Source organism: Anabrus simplex, chromosome 10, assembly GCF_040414725.1.
Source record: "Anabrus simplex isolate iqAnaSimp1 chromosome 10, ASM4041472v1, whole genome shotgun sequence".
Classification (NCBI taxonomy): Eukaryota; Metazoa; Arthropoda; class Insecta; order Orthoptera; family Tettigoniidae; genus Anabrus; species Anabrus simplex.
In genome coordinates, this window is record NC_090274.1 from 77,043,121 (window position 1) to 77,063,248 (window position 20,128).

The 20,128-nt window shown below is 39.7% G+C and overlaps 1 protein-coding gene across 1 annotated transcript in view; it reads left to right on the forward strand.

Annotated features, from left to right (window-relative positions):
• Positions 1 to 6,882: 6,882 nt before the first annotated feature.
• The window catches only part of LOC136882141 (uncharacterized), a 112,638-nt gene continuing 99,392 nt past the window's right edge, over positions 6,883 to 20,128 (forward strand). The window contains exons 1-2 of the mRNA XM_068229341.1: positions 6,883 to 6,958; positions 7,064 to 7,191. Of these exons, the coding sequence (XP_068085442.1) occupies positions 7,126 to 7,191 (66 nt within the window). The 5' untranslated portion in view covers positions 6,883 to 6,958; positions 7,064 to 7,125. The remainder of the gene's footprint in view (positions 6,959 to 7,063; positions 7,192 to 20,128) is intronic.

Sequence of the window (20,128 nt, forward strand, 5' to 3'; positions counted from 1 at the left end):
CGTCTCACGTAGTTAAGATTGCAGCAGTGAGGTTAGTTACGTTCGCTTGCTCACAAAAAGTAAGGTGAGGACCTATCAAGTTGGCAGCATTGAAGTTAGCGACGTTCTCTTGTCCAAGAAAGTGGGGTTAGGGTCAGTCAAGATGACAGCCATCAAAAGCACGTGCTTTTGTTTACAAACAAGGCCGCCTGCTCTTAACGTCACAGTCACGTGGTCATGACGTCATTGGGTCACTGACCTCGGGTGCTGACACAGCAGAAATAATGCTGGCGCCAATGATTTAGAACATACATTTCCCTACTACTACTGCATTCGTCAAGTAAAAGATGGAGATATCTATGATGCCGTCACATCACTGGGCGCAGCAATGGACACGTATTGAGAAGTGTCACCTAAATGTAACACACAAGCTTCTGATACGCAACTATGTGACACCACTACAGATGGTTTGTAAGTCTGGTATCAGATGGGAGGAAGTTAAGGTTCTTCAAAGAAATAAGTTTTTCAAAAGGCCATCAATTATAATACCTACATGATATATACTTTTGGGGTTATGACGTGCCAAGAAAACGAGGCATAAGCCCAAAAGCCTGTATCATGTCTATATGTAAGGGCCGTGAATGCAACAATGGCAAAATCATAATGTCAATCATTATATACAATGTTGCAAAGTTTGGGCTGGGAAGACTTGGGAGAAAGGAGACGAGCTGCTCGATTATATGGTATGTTCCGAGGTGTCAGTGGAGAGATGACGTGGAATTGCATTGAAAATCCACAGCCTGTTTCCAGTTATCTGACCGGGTCAGGAATGGAATGAATGAAGCCCCCATCTAGCGGCGAGGATAAGAAATGTGCCGGCTGCCGAAGCCTGTCGCACTCTTCTGGGGCAATGTTTAATGACTGACAGATGAAATGTTAAAGGAGAGTGTCGCTGGAATGAATGATGCCAGGGAAAACTGGAGTACCCGGAGAAAAACCTGTCCTGCCTCCGCTTTGTCTAGCACAAATCTCACATGGAGTGACCGGGATTTGAACCACGGTATCCAGCGGTGAGAGGCCGAAGCGCTACCGCCTGAGTCACGGAGGCTGCTTGGAATGACATTAGTATACAAATAACTTTGAGCGGTGTCTTTAAAAGTAGGAAAGATAAAGTTGGAATTCAAAAGGACAAATTGGGGCAAATTTTCGTTTACAGCAAGCGGAGATAGGAACTGGAATAACTTACCAAGGGAGATGTTCAATTAATTTCCAACGTCTTCGCAATAATTTAAGAAAAGGCTAAGAAAACAACAGATAGGGAATCTGCCACTGGACGACTGCCCTAACTGCAGATCAGTAGTGAATGATTGATTAACTGATTGATCGGAACTTCAGACACAAGTTTGACATCAGTAATGAAGTGTAACTTGTATGCTACACAATCTATGAACATAGTGGTAATTGATGGTGTAAACTTCTGATTCCCATTCGTCTCCCGTCTCTCGGTACGTAGGCACACCATGTATAATCTGTCTTATGGTCTGAGTGTAATGGTTGGTCTTCGTTGTCCCAGATGAGTTTTGACTTCTATCCATGTGCTGTAGTTAGCTGGAGATAAGTGAATTTTACCGGTTGTGTATGTATACCGTCCAGGAACGACGCACTGGTTATAAATTTGTGAGGAGACCTATACGCTATTTCCGGTTTATTTTGGAAGTGGTTGGCTTGTCGTTATTTAAAGTTCGACTTAATTTGCTTTGTACTCTGTATCTGGGAGATATTGCGGCTGCTTGTGTAGGTTTATTCTCTGGGTTGTGCTGTTTCTCTTAAGATTTTCTACATCAGGGAATTGCACTTTATTACTTTTTACGCCGTGTTCAAATGATTCTGAGTCTTGTACATCTCCATAAGTACTATATATCGTACTTTACGTGATAGGAAACAAGGTAAGCTTTATTGTTCAGTTCGTATTTAAACATAAAAAATCAGCGGCAGATAAATCAGTTTTTCTGTCAACTGTTGGCTGTCTATATTAAATATATCTCACCTACCATTCTTAGTGATAATACATGCAAATTTGTTCGAACATGGTACCGAATTGATTGTGAATAGCCTACTCATGCGCAGTAGTAGGCCTATACACTGGCACCAAAAAGTATTGGCACACCTACCATTATATACAAATTCCTCACAAATAAAAGTGATGCTAAGACACCAACATATTTATTGAAATGTACAGTAGTAAATATAAGGTTCTTCGAGTATAATTGGTTTCTCACAACAAAAATAATAGTTTACAAAACAAAATCAGTTGCTCTACACATCATAAAAGTATTGGCACTCCTATACACAAATGAAGTTAAAGTCTCTGTAATTCACGTAACTCAAGTCTAGTAGCCTGTGTTCATACCGTTGGCACTGATGACAGTTTGTAGACGTCTTGGCATGGAGGGAACCATGTTGCGAGTTATCTCTCCTGAGATCTTTCACCATTCCTCCAACATCACGGTCTGAAATTCGTGCTTCCCTGTAGAATGACACTTTCAAAATTTTGTGTCCAAGTGATTCCAATGATGCTCTATTGGGTTAAGTCAGGGCTCTGTGTGGAGTGAAAACTCTTCTTGGTGCATTATAATATACCATTCTTTCTTTCGTAGAGCAGTATGTTTCGGGTCGTCTTAATGAAAGTAAATGATGCCATCAAGACCCAGTTTCTGTGCACTGCTACATAAGTGGCCTCGCAACACATCAGTATATATACGATGATCCATGACACGTTCAAAAATTGCCAAGTCACCAACACAAGAATTTCCCATACATTCCCAAACCACTGTGCTTCTTCCCCAATCATGGGCGCCCATATGCCAGTTTCTGGAGGGGGCCCAGTACTGGGGGTACGTAGTATTTTTAATATTTTGGAAGATAAATGGCGAATTGTATTCTGCGGTAAAATAACCCACGGTATCCGCTGCCTGTTGGTGGTGGACGGTACTACCGCTTTTACGTATTACTGACTTTGAAATCATTTTCTTGAAAGGAAAACATGTGACTACACTAGATTTTTGCCTTTCCCGGAGAGCTAAAGGGACGCCGCGGCCCCACCTTGCCCCCGGCTATGGGCGCCCTTGTCCCCAATGTTTCACTGTAGGTAGGGCGTGTTGTGACTGGAGCTCTGTATTTGGTTTGCACTACACTTTTACATTTCCATTAGATCCAAACAAGTTAAACTTGGATTCGTCAGAAAATATCGCAGAATTCTGAAATTCAATTGACATAATATTTGGCGAACTGGAGATGTTTCCTTTGGTTAACTTCCAAAAGAAATGGTTTATATCTCGGATATCTCCCATGAATATCAGCGTTTAAAACATTCCTTATAGTTTGGGGACGGACCTGTTTGTTGGACGTTGACTGGATATCCGATACAATTGACCCTGCATTTTAAAGGACTCTTGTTTTGCGAGACGAACTATGCTTCGACGCTCCCTACATTTAAGAACACTTGGACATTAAGATCTGCGTTTATTGTCTGTTATACCAGTCTCTTGGACTTCTTGATGATTACCCGCACTGTTGAATAAGTAACAGAAAGTTCTTTACCAATTTCACGGTAACTTTTGACTTGCGAATGCAACAAAACAGCCTTAGTTTGGAACGACATGGAATGCTCCTTCGCCCTCGGATGCATCGCGATAAGTGAATGACCCATACACTGGCGTCAGGCAAGCGAATAAACTGTTTGTCAACTCCGATTGCACAAATCTAGTAGACGCAGCGCTGTCTGTAAAGCTCAATAACGAATGACATACAGTGTGCCAATACTTTTTTGAGCAGGAGAAAACCCTAATTTAATGGATTACATGTGTTGATGTTGTGTTTAGAAAACAGTTTTTACAACTTATTTCCTTTATTGAGTAAGTGTTAGTGGTTAAACGAACTGGCGTACGGTTTTTAGTGCCGAGAGTGTCCGAGGACAACTTCGGATCGCCAGATGCAGGTCTTTTGATATGACGGCCGTAGGTGACCTGCGCGTCATGACGAGGATGAAATGATGTTGAAGACGACATACACTGACTGACAGTGACAATGTAACACCAAGGAGGAGTGGTTCGAAAGGGATGAAAGTTGGGGAAAAAACAGAGACGGCACGGACGAATAATTGATGTTTATTTCAAACCGATATGCACGTTACACAATGCGCACGGCATCGGCTCAGTAGGATGCAGGACCACCGCGAGCGGCGATGCACGCAGAAACACGTCGATGTACAGAGTCAATAAGAGTGCGGATGGTGTCCTGAGGGATGGTTCTCCATTCTCTGTCAACCATTTGCCACAGTTGGTCGTCCGTACGAGGCTGGGGCAGAGTTTGCAAACGGCGTCCAATGAGATCCCACACGTGTTCGATTGGTGAGAGATCCGGAGAGTACGCTGGCAACGGAAGCATCTGTACACCTCGTAGAGCCTGTTGGGAGATGCGAGCAGTGTGTGGGCGGGCATTATCCTGCTGAAACAGAGCATTGGGCAGCCCCTGAATGTACGGGAGTGCCACCGGCCGCAGCACATGCTGCACGTAGCGGTGGGCATTTAACGTGCCTTGAATACGCACTAGAGGTGACGTGGAATCATACGCAATAGCGCCACAAACCATGATGCCGCGTTGTCTAGCAGTAGGGCGCTCCACAGTTACTGCCGGATTTGACCTTTCTCCACGCCGACGCCACACTCGTCTGCGGTGACTATCACTGACAGAACAGAGGCGTGACTCATCGGAGAACACGACGTTCCGCCATTCCCTCATCCAAGTCGCTCTAGCCCGGCACCATGCCAGGCGTGCACGTCTATGCTGTGGAGTCAATGGTAGTCTTCTGAGCGGACGCCGGGAGTGCAGGCCTCCTTCAACCAATCGACGGGAAATTGTTCTGGTCGATATTGGAACAGCCAGGGTGTCTTGCACATGCTGAAGAATGGCGGTTGACGTGGCGTGCGGGGCTGCCACCGCTTGGCGGCGGATGCGCCGATCCTCGCGTCCTGACGTCACTCGGGCTGCGCCTGGACCCCTCGCACGTGCCACATGTCCCTGCGCCAACCATCTTCGCCACAGGCGCTGCACCGTAGACACATCCCTATGGGTATCGGCTGCGATTTGACGAAGCGACCAACCTGCCCTTCTCAGCCCGATCACCATACCCCTCGTAAAGTCGTCTGTCTGCTGGAAATGCCTCCGTTGACGGCGGCCTGGCATTCTTAGCTATACATGTGTCCTGTGGCACACGACAACACGTTCTACAATGACTGTCGGCTGAGAAATCACGGTACGAAGTGGGCCATTCGCCAACGCCGTGTCCCATTTATCGTTCGCTACGTGCGCAGCACAGCGGCGCATTTCACATCATGAGCATACCTCAGTGACGTCAGTCTACCCTGCAATTGGCATAAAGTTCTGACCACTCCTTCTTGGTGTTGCATTTGCTCTGTCAGTCAGTGTATATCCCCAGCCCCCGTGTTAGCGAAATTAACCAATTAAGGATAAAATTCCCCATCCTGCCGGGAATCAAACCAGGGACACCTGTGGCCAAAGGCCAGCACGCTAACCATTTAGCCATGGAGCCAGACAGGGTTAGTGGTATACATACAATTTCCCTAGTATTTATACAATTGTGTTATATGCCAAAAGGTGTCTGTGCCAATACTTTTTTGGTGCCAGTGTACATGCTGTTCCAACAGAAATTCAGAACTGCTTCTGAACTGTGAGTTCTAAATTTATGCTGTTCTAACTACATTCAGAACCATTTCAAGAGCCAATGCCAGCAGTGCACGTTCAATACCAGGGACTGCATGTTGTATATATGCGCATTTGATTCGACCAGTAAATGGTGTAACTAAATGCAGTACTTCTCATTGGAATAGTGAGCTCTTCCATCATCCATTGTAACAATTTGTAACAATTCGTAGATGGCCTTGATACAGTTCACAAATATAATTTACTGATTCCAACAAACCATTATTACAGTCAGTACTGGAAGCATTCTGATTCATGTATGCTCATTAAAATAATTTTTACGGCGTTCATAGCCAGTTCGGAACTTTTTGTTGTAACAAAGTAGTTCATAGTCAGTCCATTGTGGCAACCCGTAACTGCGGGAAGTTGTTGATTCGTTCAATAAATATATAACAAAGGAGTTCAAAACCAGTTTGGAACTGTTTGTTGTAATGGACATACAGTATATATTGTAGCATAATCAGTAATGGTTGCAACGTTTTGGATAAAGTTGCCAATGAGTACCTGGCTATCCTCTGTCAAATAATTTGTTTGATCAATAAGGAATCTGGCTAAACTGCTACTGAATTCAACATACGTCGAGAGACGAACTAAGGCTATATCTGTACAAGAAACTGGCTTATTAAAATACATAAGGCACAGGGATTACCCACAATTGTCATTATCATCCAGGATGATTTACGTAATTTGTAAGTGTTATGAATAAGTCTGGGCTCTCCACTTACTATCCGAGGGTTTGTGGATTGAAAACAAAACTGAATGTACCATATGAGAACATACCTACTGGTGACTTTCAAATTTTATATTGTATCTGAATCACCGCTGGACTCTAGTGTAGAGAGAGATAATGATGGGATAGAAAAGGGCTAGGAGTGTGAAGGAAGTCCCAGTCCTAGAGGCAGATTTCTGTGTTTTCCCATTTTCACACCAAAGAAATGCTGGGACTCTACCTTACTCAAGGCCACAGTCACTTGCTTCCCACTCCTAGCCATAACGCCTTAAGTCAGCGTGATGTAAACAAGTCGTAAAAAAAAAAAAGGAAGGTTCATCAAACCAGTCGTTAGACTCCCAGTGTAGTGGGCGATATGCAAGTTGCATATTCACATGCTTTTTACAAGGAGTGTGCAAATTAATCCCATTGTGTGGGTGTGGGATGTTCTTTCATTGAAAATGTGTATCCTTGAGTTTCATTTTCCAGGTAAAACTGGAGGTCTTGTGGCTATTAGCACAATATCAACAGTCACCTATAACTACAGACTTGACTACAAAACAGTAATAATTGTGTTTGTTGCTCATGTTTCAGTGCAAGGTCTGTGGAGGTAATCTGCGTCCCAAAACCATCTAAGCCTTTTCACGCCATTTAAAATGGACCTGGAAGTAAAGATAAAAGAGGAGCCAATTTGCTTAGAGGAAACTTCAAATACTTCATGCGTAAGTATCATTCCAGGTAACTTTATAGTGATTACAATTAAACCCTTAGCAGTCATCTGAGTTTGACTGGTTACGTACCTAACTCTACTTGCTGTCTGTTCTTAAGGCACATATATATTTGTTTACTAATCTCAGATTGACTAAGTATATTTTTTTATGATTAAATCAATGCAGGGGCCGATAACCTTCGATGTTAGGCCCCTTAAAACAACAAGCAAATAAATGCAGAATTTACAGGTATGCACCTTTTATTTGGCACAGCATGTCTGAAATCTGAAGAAGAATTGGGTTTCTCTTTATCTCTCATTGCTTTCTAGATCTTGTTAGGAAAAATGGCAGTCTGAGTAGCTCAGGTTGTGGATGGCTTGCCTGCTGGTTTCAATTTGGCATTTTAAATCCTTTACCACCCTGATTGTATTAAAGGTGCTCAAATACATTAGCCTCTTGTGGGAACAATTTCTGTCATCTTAGTGTTCAAAACCTTTAAGTCTAGTTTGCATGACATAAAATCAATAAGTGTTAGGCTGGTGAGCGAATAGTCTTCGTCCACTTTGATAATTTACAACAAGAAGAGCTAATAATAGCCACGAATTCAAGAACATGATTGGAGGTTTGATCCTCTCTGTTGAAATTCCAGCCCAACACCAACATAGAAAGATTTCATCTGACATGGTATAATGAATTACACATTTAGATCTTAGGAAGTGAAATAATTCAATGGTAAACCAGTTCATTCTTGAAAGTATTCTAAAAATAACAATGCACAAATATGAACTTTGGTAGTATCATAGTTAATTTTTTAATAGGCCTACGCTTAAATGGGCAACAGAAAAAACAGTAGCAAGAAATATTTTATCACTGATCGATTTTTCTAAGGAAACAATCTGACATTTTAATACATGTTTTATAGTGTTACATAACATAAGACTAACCAGTTGAACTTTCTATAAATGTTTTAAACCGGGCAAATTGGCCCTGCGGTTAGGGACGGATGGCTGTGAGCTAGCATCTGGGAGATAGTGGATTCGAATCCCACTGTCAGCATTCCTGAAAATGGTTTTCTGTGTTTATCCATTTTCTTACCAGGAAAATGCTGGGGTTGTACCTTAATTAAGGCCATGGCTGCTTCCTTCCAACTCCTAGCCCTTTCCTATCCCATTGTCACCATAAGACCTATTTGTGTCGGTGTGATGTGAAGCCACTAACAGAAAAAAATTTCTGAAGTGTTCCATTACGACAAACATTATCAAGAAATGGTCATTATGTGTGTATGTGTTATAAATAATGGTATATATTGATGATGTCTTTTGTATAGATGAATTATATTACACCTTAAGATATGGGGAATATTGACTTATGATGTAGAAATCGCTTATGAAGTGAGTTGGTTCTCTTGAAACATGTACTAGTGAAATAGTTGTACAAAATTAGAAACTGATTATATATTGATGGCGCAGACCAAACCGTCACCCGTAGTGTGTTATATGCTGAATATCATTCATTGTTATTGAAAATAGTGGATAGTTGTTGGCATTGAAACCTTGTAAATTAACTGAACAGTTCCTAGTCTGTAACGAATAAGCCTCTTCATCTTACCTGCAAGGCCCCGGTAAGATTTCCAATGAGTTTGAGATATGAGTACTTGAAACATAGTGCTGGTTCTGGATCCTATCGGTGCTACAGGCATGAACAGCTTTAGGTAAAGCTACTACAGTGACATTTAGGTTACTGTTCATGATAAAATTACTGATTGTGACTGGTTGCTTCTTTTTTGCCTAAAATCATGAGCGATTGAGTCCATTAATGCAGTATTGATAATACTACATTATCCTATTTGGCACTAACAGATTTAAATTAACATTTATATGGGGAGATTGCTCATTATTGATTTTTAATCATCTATTCTCCTGATTGAAAAGATTTTATAACATTGATGGTCAACTTTGATAATTGGATTTTCCACTGTCACAATACTCTTTTGAGATTGCACAGAGTGATAAATCTAAGGGAGTAGAATAATATTCCCTGTTAGGGTACGGAATTTACAGGGTTCATGTGGATAGTGAGATTTTTAGGTACTCCATTGAACCGAAAAATCACCTTGTACTGCACTGAAAAACCAATTAATGGCATAATAGTTGACCACCTCTTTTTCATCCATGATATTACAACATTGGTATACTCTGACCTGATTGTGTGGCTGTAGTACTGCAACAGCATTATTTGTTATAATTTTTTAATGCTATTTGTTCAGGCCATCGACCTATAGAGATCTTTTGTCCCTACTTGCAACATGTGATATGAACCTGCATGTAATTTGGAATGGAGGAAGTGTAGTGTGTTCAATGTGAGGAAAGGAATGTTAAGGATGATGCGAACACCCAGTCCCCAGGCCAGGGATATTAATAATTTACAATTAAAAACCCCTAACTCTGCTGGGAATCGAATCCAGGCTTGCCGGTTGACAGGCGGGCACGTTGCCCCCTAAACCGCGGGGCCAGCTTTATTAATGTTCAGTGAAATGTAGCACAACAAAAGGAATGTTATAACAACCTTCTCATTGTTATCTTTTTAGAAACAAATTCCTGCAGGATTTCATTAATTTAGTTTAGGAGCAAGTCTAGAGGTTTATGTTCATGTGACAAAAGAATTGTAGTAAATATTAGTTCGACTACAGAGCTATCCCTAAAACCTCTTGATGGGTGCAGTGCCCTACCATGGTTACAGACCACCCAGCTCACATAACCTAGATATCCACTAATTACATACTGAAAAACTGTTTAGTTGAATGAGCAATCATCATTTTCAGTATAATTACATCAGAGTTTAAATGTTTAGCGGTTTTGAATGATGCCACAAACGCTCACGGCACTCCACAGAAATGGAATAGTAATCCCCGGTATTGAATGATTATGAATGAGAAGTAGAACACTAGAAGTTCAAAATCCTCTGTTGTCTTGTTCAGTTTAAAAATACTAAAATAGTTCAATATTGCAGTTACTGCTACCTGGCTGTTAATATGAATGCCATAAGGGGAATAAATTAAAACTTTTTCATATCCATTTTAGTGCGTAGTTTTCCCCACCTAGCCACTCATTCCTGATACCTGGCTGACAAAATTTCTAGGGAAAACACTGCACTAATTATAGAAGAAGAGGCTGGTTGGACAGGATAAATTGACAATGGAAGCTGCAACATTCTAGTCTATGGACTCCTAAGCCATGCATATTAGTAATGACTGTAATCTATATGAAAAAATTGTAACAACTGTGTATCTATATATTGATTATTTTGGCAGCATTCTCTTTTAATTATCCATTTCAGGTGTAATAATGAGACTTAAATATTTTTTAGCTTAGGGGTCTTGCCTTTCTTTTTGTTGTTGTTTGCGTTCTTGTTACTGCAACACTACCGGATGTATTTGAACACACATTTAGAGTCTTCTTATCCATGGATAGTTTTTACGATCAATATCATTTCAAAATCTGTGAATTGAATGGGGATTTATGTGAAGACCGAAACAGTGATTTTACTCTTCCAAAAAATGTATGTGGCCACCCGTATTTGAATCTACCAACCTTACTGGAAATCTATTTGTAAAACTTTCTGCTCATGTACACTATTTTGATAGGAGGATTAATGAGGGAGATATCTTTTCAGAATGCCTTACACTCTTAATTCCTAAAGCACATAGCCTGTGAGAAACTTCCTTTCTACCTGAAAGGAACTTCACATTTCTTGTAAATCACTTAGATTTAATCAGTTTTTATATTCACATGAAGCAGTAGATGTGCTGTCATAATACAACTTTGAGGAGTGATGAGTCACAGTGTTCATGAGAGTGAAGGCTACTGGGACAGTCGTCAACATTCTCCTTCGCAGTTTCAGAAGTCACTGATGTGGACTAGTCACCTCACCTGACAATGTTTTAAACCTCACAAATCTTCAAACTCTTTCCCACGATACACTTCCAGCACCCATGTTAATGGCCAGTTGATCCAGTTCTTCCCATCAGCTGAAACCAGCACCACATCCTCTTCTCCAGTGTTTGTAGACATCTTATTCTGCATCTGGATCAACTGACTTAGGTACTCTTCTCAACATCTTGTTGCAACTGTAGTAGAAATCAAAATCTCCTTGATAAGTTCACAGAATCCAGTTGATCTATATCTAGTATTGCCAAGCAGACATCATCCTGCAAAATACTTGAAGGTGAAAGATGGTTCAGATCATCTGGCTTCTCAGGCAAGTAGGTAAGAGGACGGGAATTAACGACGGCTTCACACTTACACAGTATTGTCACCATCTCTTTGCAACACAGTGTAGCTGTCCCAAGGACACAACTCAAATATATCTTTACTATCTGAATCAGATTTTGCCACCAACCACCCCACCAGCCTGCTGCATTGTGGATTCTCTTTCTCTGTGATTTTAGTTGACAGTTCAGAACAAATTATCTGTACAAGTGAAATTTGTTCCATTGTTTTTGTCAACACTTTTTGTCTTTGTCATCGTGTGATCAACCGTCGAAAACTCAGTAAAAATCCATTCGTTATGAAATTGATGCCCAGTTCCAAGTGCACTGCTCTATACACAGCAAATATAAAGAGCATAATCCACTCCTTGCTCTTTACTTTCAGTATCAAGAGTCCAGCTAGGTCTACACCTGTCACCTCGAATACCACAGCATCTTTTATTCTGTTTTTCGATAGAATTCCAGAATCTGCATCCACCTTCTTAGCTTTGTGCCATTTTTCATCTCACACATCTTGACAGCATGATCTGGCTTCTCTTTTGTCCTTGCATAACCGAAAATCTTCCACACAAGTGCAGCAGTAAAATGCAAGTGCCAAAGTGTAATATTCTATCACCCACTGGCCTTTCTCTAAACCTGAACAGAACAGAGGGAATAAGTTCAATTAAGTTTGGACCTTTGTCATACAGTCATTCAGTGACAACTCCCTCTTCCTTTTGCTGGATATGTCGAATATGGGCCTAATTCGCATCGTCGCACGGTCCTTAAATACACCCTGATGAGGTAGAATGTAATTTTTACCTCTAGCCCCTTCATAACATCTCTCTTCAACAATACCATCTTTAGCCCATTCCGGCAGTACAGCATCATACTCATCAAATTAATTCTCACGATTAATTATCTCAGTCATAGAGCACAGTCTTTTTTCTGCAACATCGATGTGTCATGTATGATTTGCAATCCGTATTGTTTCTCAACTCTTGTGTCAAGAGGCCAATGATGTTGGTGAAATTATTCTTAAGGAATTGGAAAGGATGGTAGATAAACTCCATTGTCATAAAGCAGCAGGAATAAATGAAATTAGACCTGACATGGTGAAGTATAGTGCGAAGGAATGGTTGAAATGCCTTCATAAAATAAGATTATCATGGAGTGTTAGTAAGGTACCTTCAGATTGGATGAAAGCTGTATTTGCACCTACCTATAAGCAAGCAAAGAAGAAGGATTGCAACAATTATCAAGGTATCTTAATAATCAGTATACCAGGCAAGGTGTTCACTGGCATCTTGGAAGGGAGGTGAGGTCAGTGGTTCAGAAGAAGTAGGATGAAATTCAGTGTGGTATCAGACCATAATGAGACTGTCAGGATCGGATTTTCTGTATTTGCCAGAATTTTGAAAAATCTTTGTTGTTCATAGTTTACACAGATCATCTGCCATAAGGTATAAAGTGGCAGGAAGGGATTCATTAAGGTGAAAATTTAGTAAGCCACTTGCGTATGCTTACAAATTAATCTTAATGGCAGATGTTGCCTAAAGCCTGCAGTCTACACTCTTGGAACTTGAAAATAGGTGCAATGTGTATAGTATTAATATTAGCCTTGCTAAGACTAAATTGATGTCAGTAGGTAAGACATCCAAGATAAATGAATGTCAGATTGGGGATACGAAGTTGGAACAGGTAGATAATTTCAAATATTTAGGATGTGTGTACTCCCAGGCTGGTAGTGTAGTAAGTGAAATTGGATCAAGCTAATTCAGTCTTCTCACAGTTGCAATCAACAGTATTCTGGAAGAATGAAGTCAGCTCCTGGACGAAACTGTCTTTAGATAGGTGTTTTTTCCGACCAACTTTGCTATACGGGAGTGAAAGCTCGGTGGGTGCAATATAACTTATTCCCAACTTAGAAGTAACAGACATGAAAGTAGCAAGAATTATTGCTGGTAAGAACAGGTGGGAACAATGGCAGTAGGGTACTTGTTATGAAGAAATAAAGACTAAGTTAGGATTGAACTCAATGGATGTGGAGCTGTAGACATGAGCGAATCGTGGTGGGGTCATGAGAGGCGAATGGAGTAGGATAATACGCCCTTCCTTCGTCCAGGTAGGTCTACGTAAAAGAATTTCCCAACCAGCTTCTCATGGGTTCTTGCAGTTGCGATGTAATTAAATTTTTTATCGCGGGATCCAAAGAGAACTTCTATGCGTTAACAAGGCTTCTCATTTTCAACCTAGCGATTTGTTTATTACCTTTCTGTTTTACCTCCTCGATGGGTATCTCTATCCGACTCATCTGTGATGGCATTCAGTTATTGAAAATCTTGGCTACAATACCTTATTCTACTATGATACTTATACATAATCATCAAGTGAAATTTTCTTAATCTAATATTATTTATTAACGAATAAATGTCTATAGAAATGAGTAAACATTAAAAAACCAGAAGAGAAAAATAATGACGATATTTCCAAATGGTTATCCTACAAGTAAGTATTGCTGATCAGCTGATCCTGCATTAATCCAAAAACGAAAAGCCTTTTTACGTCATCCTCAGCGTATGGTTATTCAAATTAAATCCTTTACTTTTCCTACATATCATGAGTAATGTCTCGGCATAGCCTATACTTTTAAACACATGCCTTACTTGAAAATAGAAATATTTCTCTATGATATTTACAGTGACTTCCGAGTCATACATGATCCAACATAGGTGCCTTATAAATTACATAACTTCAAATATACAATCTTCCTGAACTGGGTTTGAACTAACATTCATTCTTAATTATCAGTCCAATCTAAGTCGGGATATCATCATGGACTTTATTATTTATGCTTCGGAAAATGGGATAAGTTTCTTGTAACGTGCAGCTCAAATTACGCTGCTAAAAATGTGCTATATTCAATTTCAATATTATATCTACATTTAATAGTTTCAATATATGCATAACATTAACAAACTAAAATGTGTCACATCTACCTCATTTACTGCCTATGTGCCGTTAAGATGCATTAAATCTTTCAATAACCTAACATATCCTACATTACATCTCATATTCTCTCTTGTATGCCACTAGCCTAAGTCATTTCGTAGCTCTCATCTCTGATTTGGTCCATCATTAAGATTATAGCTCTGTACAAGGTGATTAACTGCAATCATAACCTAGTACGGTATAACATAATTTATTTACAGTGTGGTTACCAGGTGACTACAATCTAATATATTAACTCATATTCCATCTTGAGTACGTTGGAATTGTGATGGGATCCCTATTCTCTGAGACAATAACCTTTCTGATGTATTCTTGGCTAAGTATGATCCTATTTGACCTTGTATTACTACGTAACATATTCCATTTCTTCTTAATTATGGCGACGTATACCTCTTGACGTACTTCGTATTCCATATTTCACTTCATTCAATTCTTCTACCTTAAAAATATTGCACTTCATATCGTATTTCTTCTTAACATTGCAAAACATTTCGCTCGGCGTATCATTTGCTTGTGTTTCCTTCATAACAACATAGGATCCATCTCTTCTTAATAGCTTATAACCTGTACCGTGTCTGATATCGTTACTCTTACATAAACAGCCTTATTTAATACAACATATAACCTCTATGATACTCTTTACTGACATCAACATTAACCTAGGCTATGACTTGGGATCTACACACTTTCTCATAATTCTCTCCTTCGATATCACATCTTTCATTTATACTACGGTCACTTCTTACTTCATTATGCATGGACTACCATGAGAGCTAGGCATGTCATAGGAGTTGATTTCGTTGATCACACCAGGCACATGGATTATTTCACACTTTCAAAAGAAACACGATTAACTACTAAACTACATAAATATCTTAAAATAACAAAAAACGTATCTCATTTCCTCAGCGGTGTTGGGATGGACTAGACTGCATCATTACTGCCAGCGAATCTCGGGACTGGCAGCGGCTCTCGCCTCATCCTAGTTATGTGAAGCAGCTACGAGTAATCCATTTCCCTCATGCAGTTAGAACTTCCCCATGACTCTTGGCTCGTTCATGCAAATACAATAGATGATTTGGATCAGACAATACATCTTAAAGAAATCTTCTCTATAGCAATCTTTCAATTGATAATAGATGTATAATTTAATCTGGCCTCTAATTTCTTTCATATGATTATCTTCTCAACTAGCTTCGTAATTAACTAACGACAGTATAGATTTATTTCCTTTCTACGGGCTGATTTAGAGTTGATCTTTAATTTTGCTCTCTCGCTTCTCCATGCGGCGACTGCGTAGGCTTAATGCTCTACTCTTCTCCGAGTTGTATTTTTCGTCGGAAAGCGCGTTCTTACTTCTTCTCTGCTACTGGGTATCGCTAATTTGGCTAACTCCGCTTCTTAATACGTTTCCAGATCCGTATATCTTCTTCTTTCTGCCGTATTACTAAGACATTTTTATTATCTGGGCTGAGTTAGCTGTGAACACTTGGATTGCTGAAAAAGTACTTGTTAATTTTTTTAGATCTTAAGAATCACCACTGTTTTTATGTATTATTCTATCCTGCTAATCTGGATTTCTATGACCTTGCATGCTTATTTACTCTGTCTGATGCCACCGCCGGCCATTGTATTTAATGCGATCTGACTAATATTTATATTTTAGGGATAGCGTTACCTGAGAGAATGATGGAGTCGGTCAAGGAGGGAAAGAGGAATACAGGGAGACCAAGGTGATGATGATTAGACTCAGTTTCTAATGATTTAAAGATAAGAGATATAGAACTAGTTAGAAATAGGGGATTTTTGTGGTGATTTGTACATTCACAGGGGCTTGAAGACTGAACACAAAAAGGATTAATGGTTTATAATGAATATGTATGTATGTATCTAATGCTTTAACAGGACATTTCATAATGTGCTCATGGATAACAATTGCATTAGCACCGTGTCTGTGTTTGCCATTATTGGCAGCATGGCCTGAAGTTATCTGGAAGATTCCTCTGTTCTTTATGCGTAACAAAATACTAAATGCATTTTTACATACAATAATCAGTTTATTGCCTTATTACATGATATAAAAAATGCTATCTGATTAGAGTGTTGGTTCACTTCAAGTTCACCTCCTTGATGGTGATTTTTGATCAGTCAGCCCCATTAAGGGAGAGTCTTGCTATTAGAATAAGATTGAAACAAAGGTTTCAAGGAATGGTCCTCTACTCTTAATTTAGCCATTCAGAATACGAATAATAATAATGACCGGGCGAGTTAGCCGTGCGCGTAGAGGCGCGCGGCTGTGAGCTTGCATCCGGGAGATAGTAGGTTCGAATCCCACTATCGGCAGCCCTGAAAATGGTTTTCCGTGGTTTCCCATTTTCACACCAGGCAAATGTGCTGTACCTTAATTAAGGCCACGGCCGCTTCCTTCCAACTCCTAGGCCTTTCCTATCCCATCGTCGCCATAAGACCTATCTGTGTCGGCGCGACGTAAAGCCCATAGCAAAAAAAAATAATAATAATGGTAATAATTGTGGCCTGTTGCAGACTTTCTGAACTAACACCTATAGAAAAACATGAATGTCTAAGCACTGAGGCAAAGAACAATAAATGTGTCATATCTTCCATACTGTGCATGTCAACCATGATGATAAGGAAAGGATGTGTTTCATGTAGACACATTACACTGCACCAATCCACATGTGTCAGTGCTTGTGCACTACAAAGGAATTATACCTTTATAGGACTCTGTTGGACCCTCATATTCAATACAAGATATGAACTGCATTAGTATGTCCCTATTGGCAGCATGGCCTGAAGTTATCAGTGAAGTTACCTGGAACTTGATGTTGATTAAGAGGATGTAGTAAAGTTTTGTAGGTGTATAATTCAGTACTGCCAGTACGGGTATGGAGCTGATAGGTATTATGTAACACCGCAAAAGATTCAAATACTGCACATGTTCAATTTATTTATGGGTATTTTTTACACACTATTATGTTAGAAAACGATATATGATAGTCCAAACTTTCAATTCTATTAAAATAAGAAATGTAATTTTTACATTCCTACTTAATTATAATTGGTACCGGTTTCGACCATTGTTCCTGGTCATCATCAGCCGATCACAAAATAAGTATAAAAGAGAATGCACAGGTAAATAAAATGTGAAATTTAAATAAGCACAGTGCGGATCTGCACATATGTCTTGCTACTCTTCATGAACTTGCTCCGTACTACATTTACGTATTTGATCTACGAATTCTTCATGATTTTGGAACTAACAACATGCAGTGCTGTTCCCTAAAATTATATAGCGCCTCACGAACTGCAACTAAAAATACATATTCGATCCTAGACTTCTTCATAACATTCAATTTGCAACACACAGTGCTCCCTAAAGTGTTATGGTGCTTCTTAGACAACATCTGACAGAATTTTTTAAACTTCACATTTTGTTTACCTGTGCATACTATACTTTTTAATGATAGGCTGAAATTTCAACACACAGTGCTCCATAAAGTGTTTTAGTGCTTTACAAACAGCATCTGAAGGAATTATTTAAACTTCACATTTTATTTACCTGTGCATTTTCTTTTATACCTATTTGTGATCGGCTGATAATGACCAAGAATAATTGTCGAAGCCGGTACCAATTATAATTAAGTAGGAATGTAAAATTTACATTCCTTATTTTAACAGTAATCAAAGCTTAAACCATCATATATCTTCTTTTAACTTAATACTGAACTCACCTCAATACAGAACTCTATGAAATCCTTATCTCTTAATATTTTACATACTGTTTGCAATATAATCAACGTATTCACTATATAGAGAAAGGTCTACATAATTGGTGACTTAATCTTGACCAAGTCTGTTAAAATCAATTTCTTGTTGAATTGTCTGTACAAGACCATGGTTCAGTAAAGCATTACCTTTCAAAAACATGTATTAGAATTACAAGATGGGTCGATCTGACCAGTGAAAGAAAAAAATGGTGTATGGCTTTTAGTGTTGGGAGTGTACAAGGACAAGTTTGGCTCACCAGATGCAGGTCTTTTGATTTGACTCCCGTAGGTAACCTGCGCGTCTTGATGAGGACGAAATGATGATAAAGACGACATATACACCCAGCCCCTGTGTCAGCGAAGTTAGCCAGTTATGGTTAAAATTTCTCACCCTGCCTGGAATCGAACCCATGAACCCTGTGACCAAATGTCAGCACACTAACCATTTAACCATGGAGCCGGACAATCTGACCATAGGGACACTTCCTGTATGCAGCTTTGAGTTGACCAGAATTGTATATCCAACTCTGTTCCTCACACATGAGAGGATGAATTCCAGGTGATCATGGCTTAAATTGCATGTGAGGAAGTATCTTAGTACAGAATCTTTTCGCCAGACATATGTTTCTGCAAGACCTTGCACACTTAACAAATCAGAAATGATACCATACGTTGCAGTTATTTTCATAGATTTACAGAGGGACAAACTATCAGTTAATATTATTATGGTTCATTCCACGTTAAGAAAACAGTATTGCTCTTATGACAATAGGGTTGCCATATCGAACGGCTCTGCGCAACACAATCACGGGAAAACGGCGGCACATAAATCCGTGAAATTCAATATTTCACTTCAAGATAACAAGCGGAATAAACTAAGCTGCAAATTATTTGTATGAACTAAAGGGGACGGGAGTTTACAGGGGCTGTTTTTGGTTCGTACAGAATCAGAGGTAAACTACGGCACATACAAAACGTCAGCATTGAAGTGTAAGGTAAATTGGCGGAGAAAATATCAAATAATATCTTTTATGGGCTCGAAGGATGTCGGATGCATTTAATTAAATTTAATACATTTCCCCAGACGGGGTGAGTGGTTTAGACTGTTGAGGTGCTGGACATCTGACCCCAACTTGTCAGATTCGATCCTGGCTCAGTCCGGTGATATATGTAGGTGCTCAAATACTTCAGCTTCGTGTCGGTAGATTTACTGGTACGTAAAAGATCTCCTGTGGGACTAAATTCCGGCACCTCGGCATCTCCGAAATCCGTAAAAGTAGTTAATGGGACGTAAAGCTATTATTATTATTATTATTATTATTATTATTATTATTATTAAATTTTCTCAGGCAACGCGGGGTACTATTATGCTGTCGTATCGCTTAACAAAAGACAATAGTAAAAATTAAATGCGGTCTTACAGAAAACAGTGGTAATTAAAATGCGCTTAAGAAAGAACAGCTGAATAACAAAACCAAGCACAAACAAAACACATGTATAATAATAATAATGTTATTTGCTTTACGTCCCACTAACTACTTTTTAAGGTATTCGGAGACGCCGAGGTGCCGGAATTTAGTCCCGCAGGAGTTCTTTTACGTGTCAGTAAATCTACCGACACGGGGCTGTCGTATTTGAGCACCTTCAAATACCACCGGACTGAGCCAGGATCGAACCTGCCAAGTTGGGGTTAGAAGGCCAGCGCCTTAACCGTCTGAGCCACTCAGCCCGGCAAAACACATGTAGCAGTATAAGTAATGCCATGACTTATCGCTGCACACCACAGCATTAAAATCTTCAGTAACAACTTCTGTACAGAACGAAAATAATAGAACACACACAAATACTACGCCATATACAACCAATCAATTTTATGGTACCGGTACTCACCGAATATTACTTC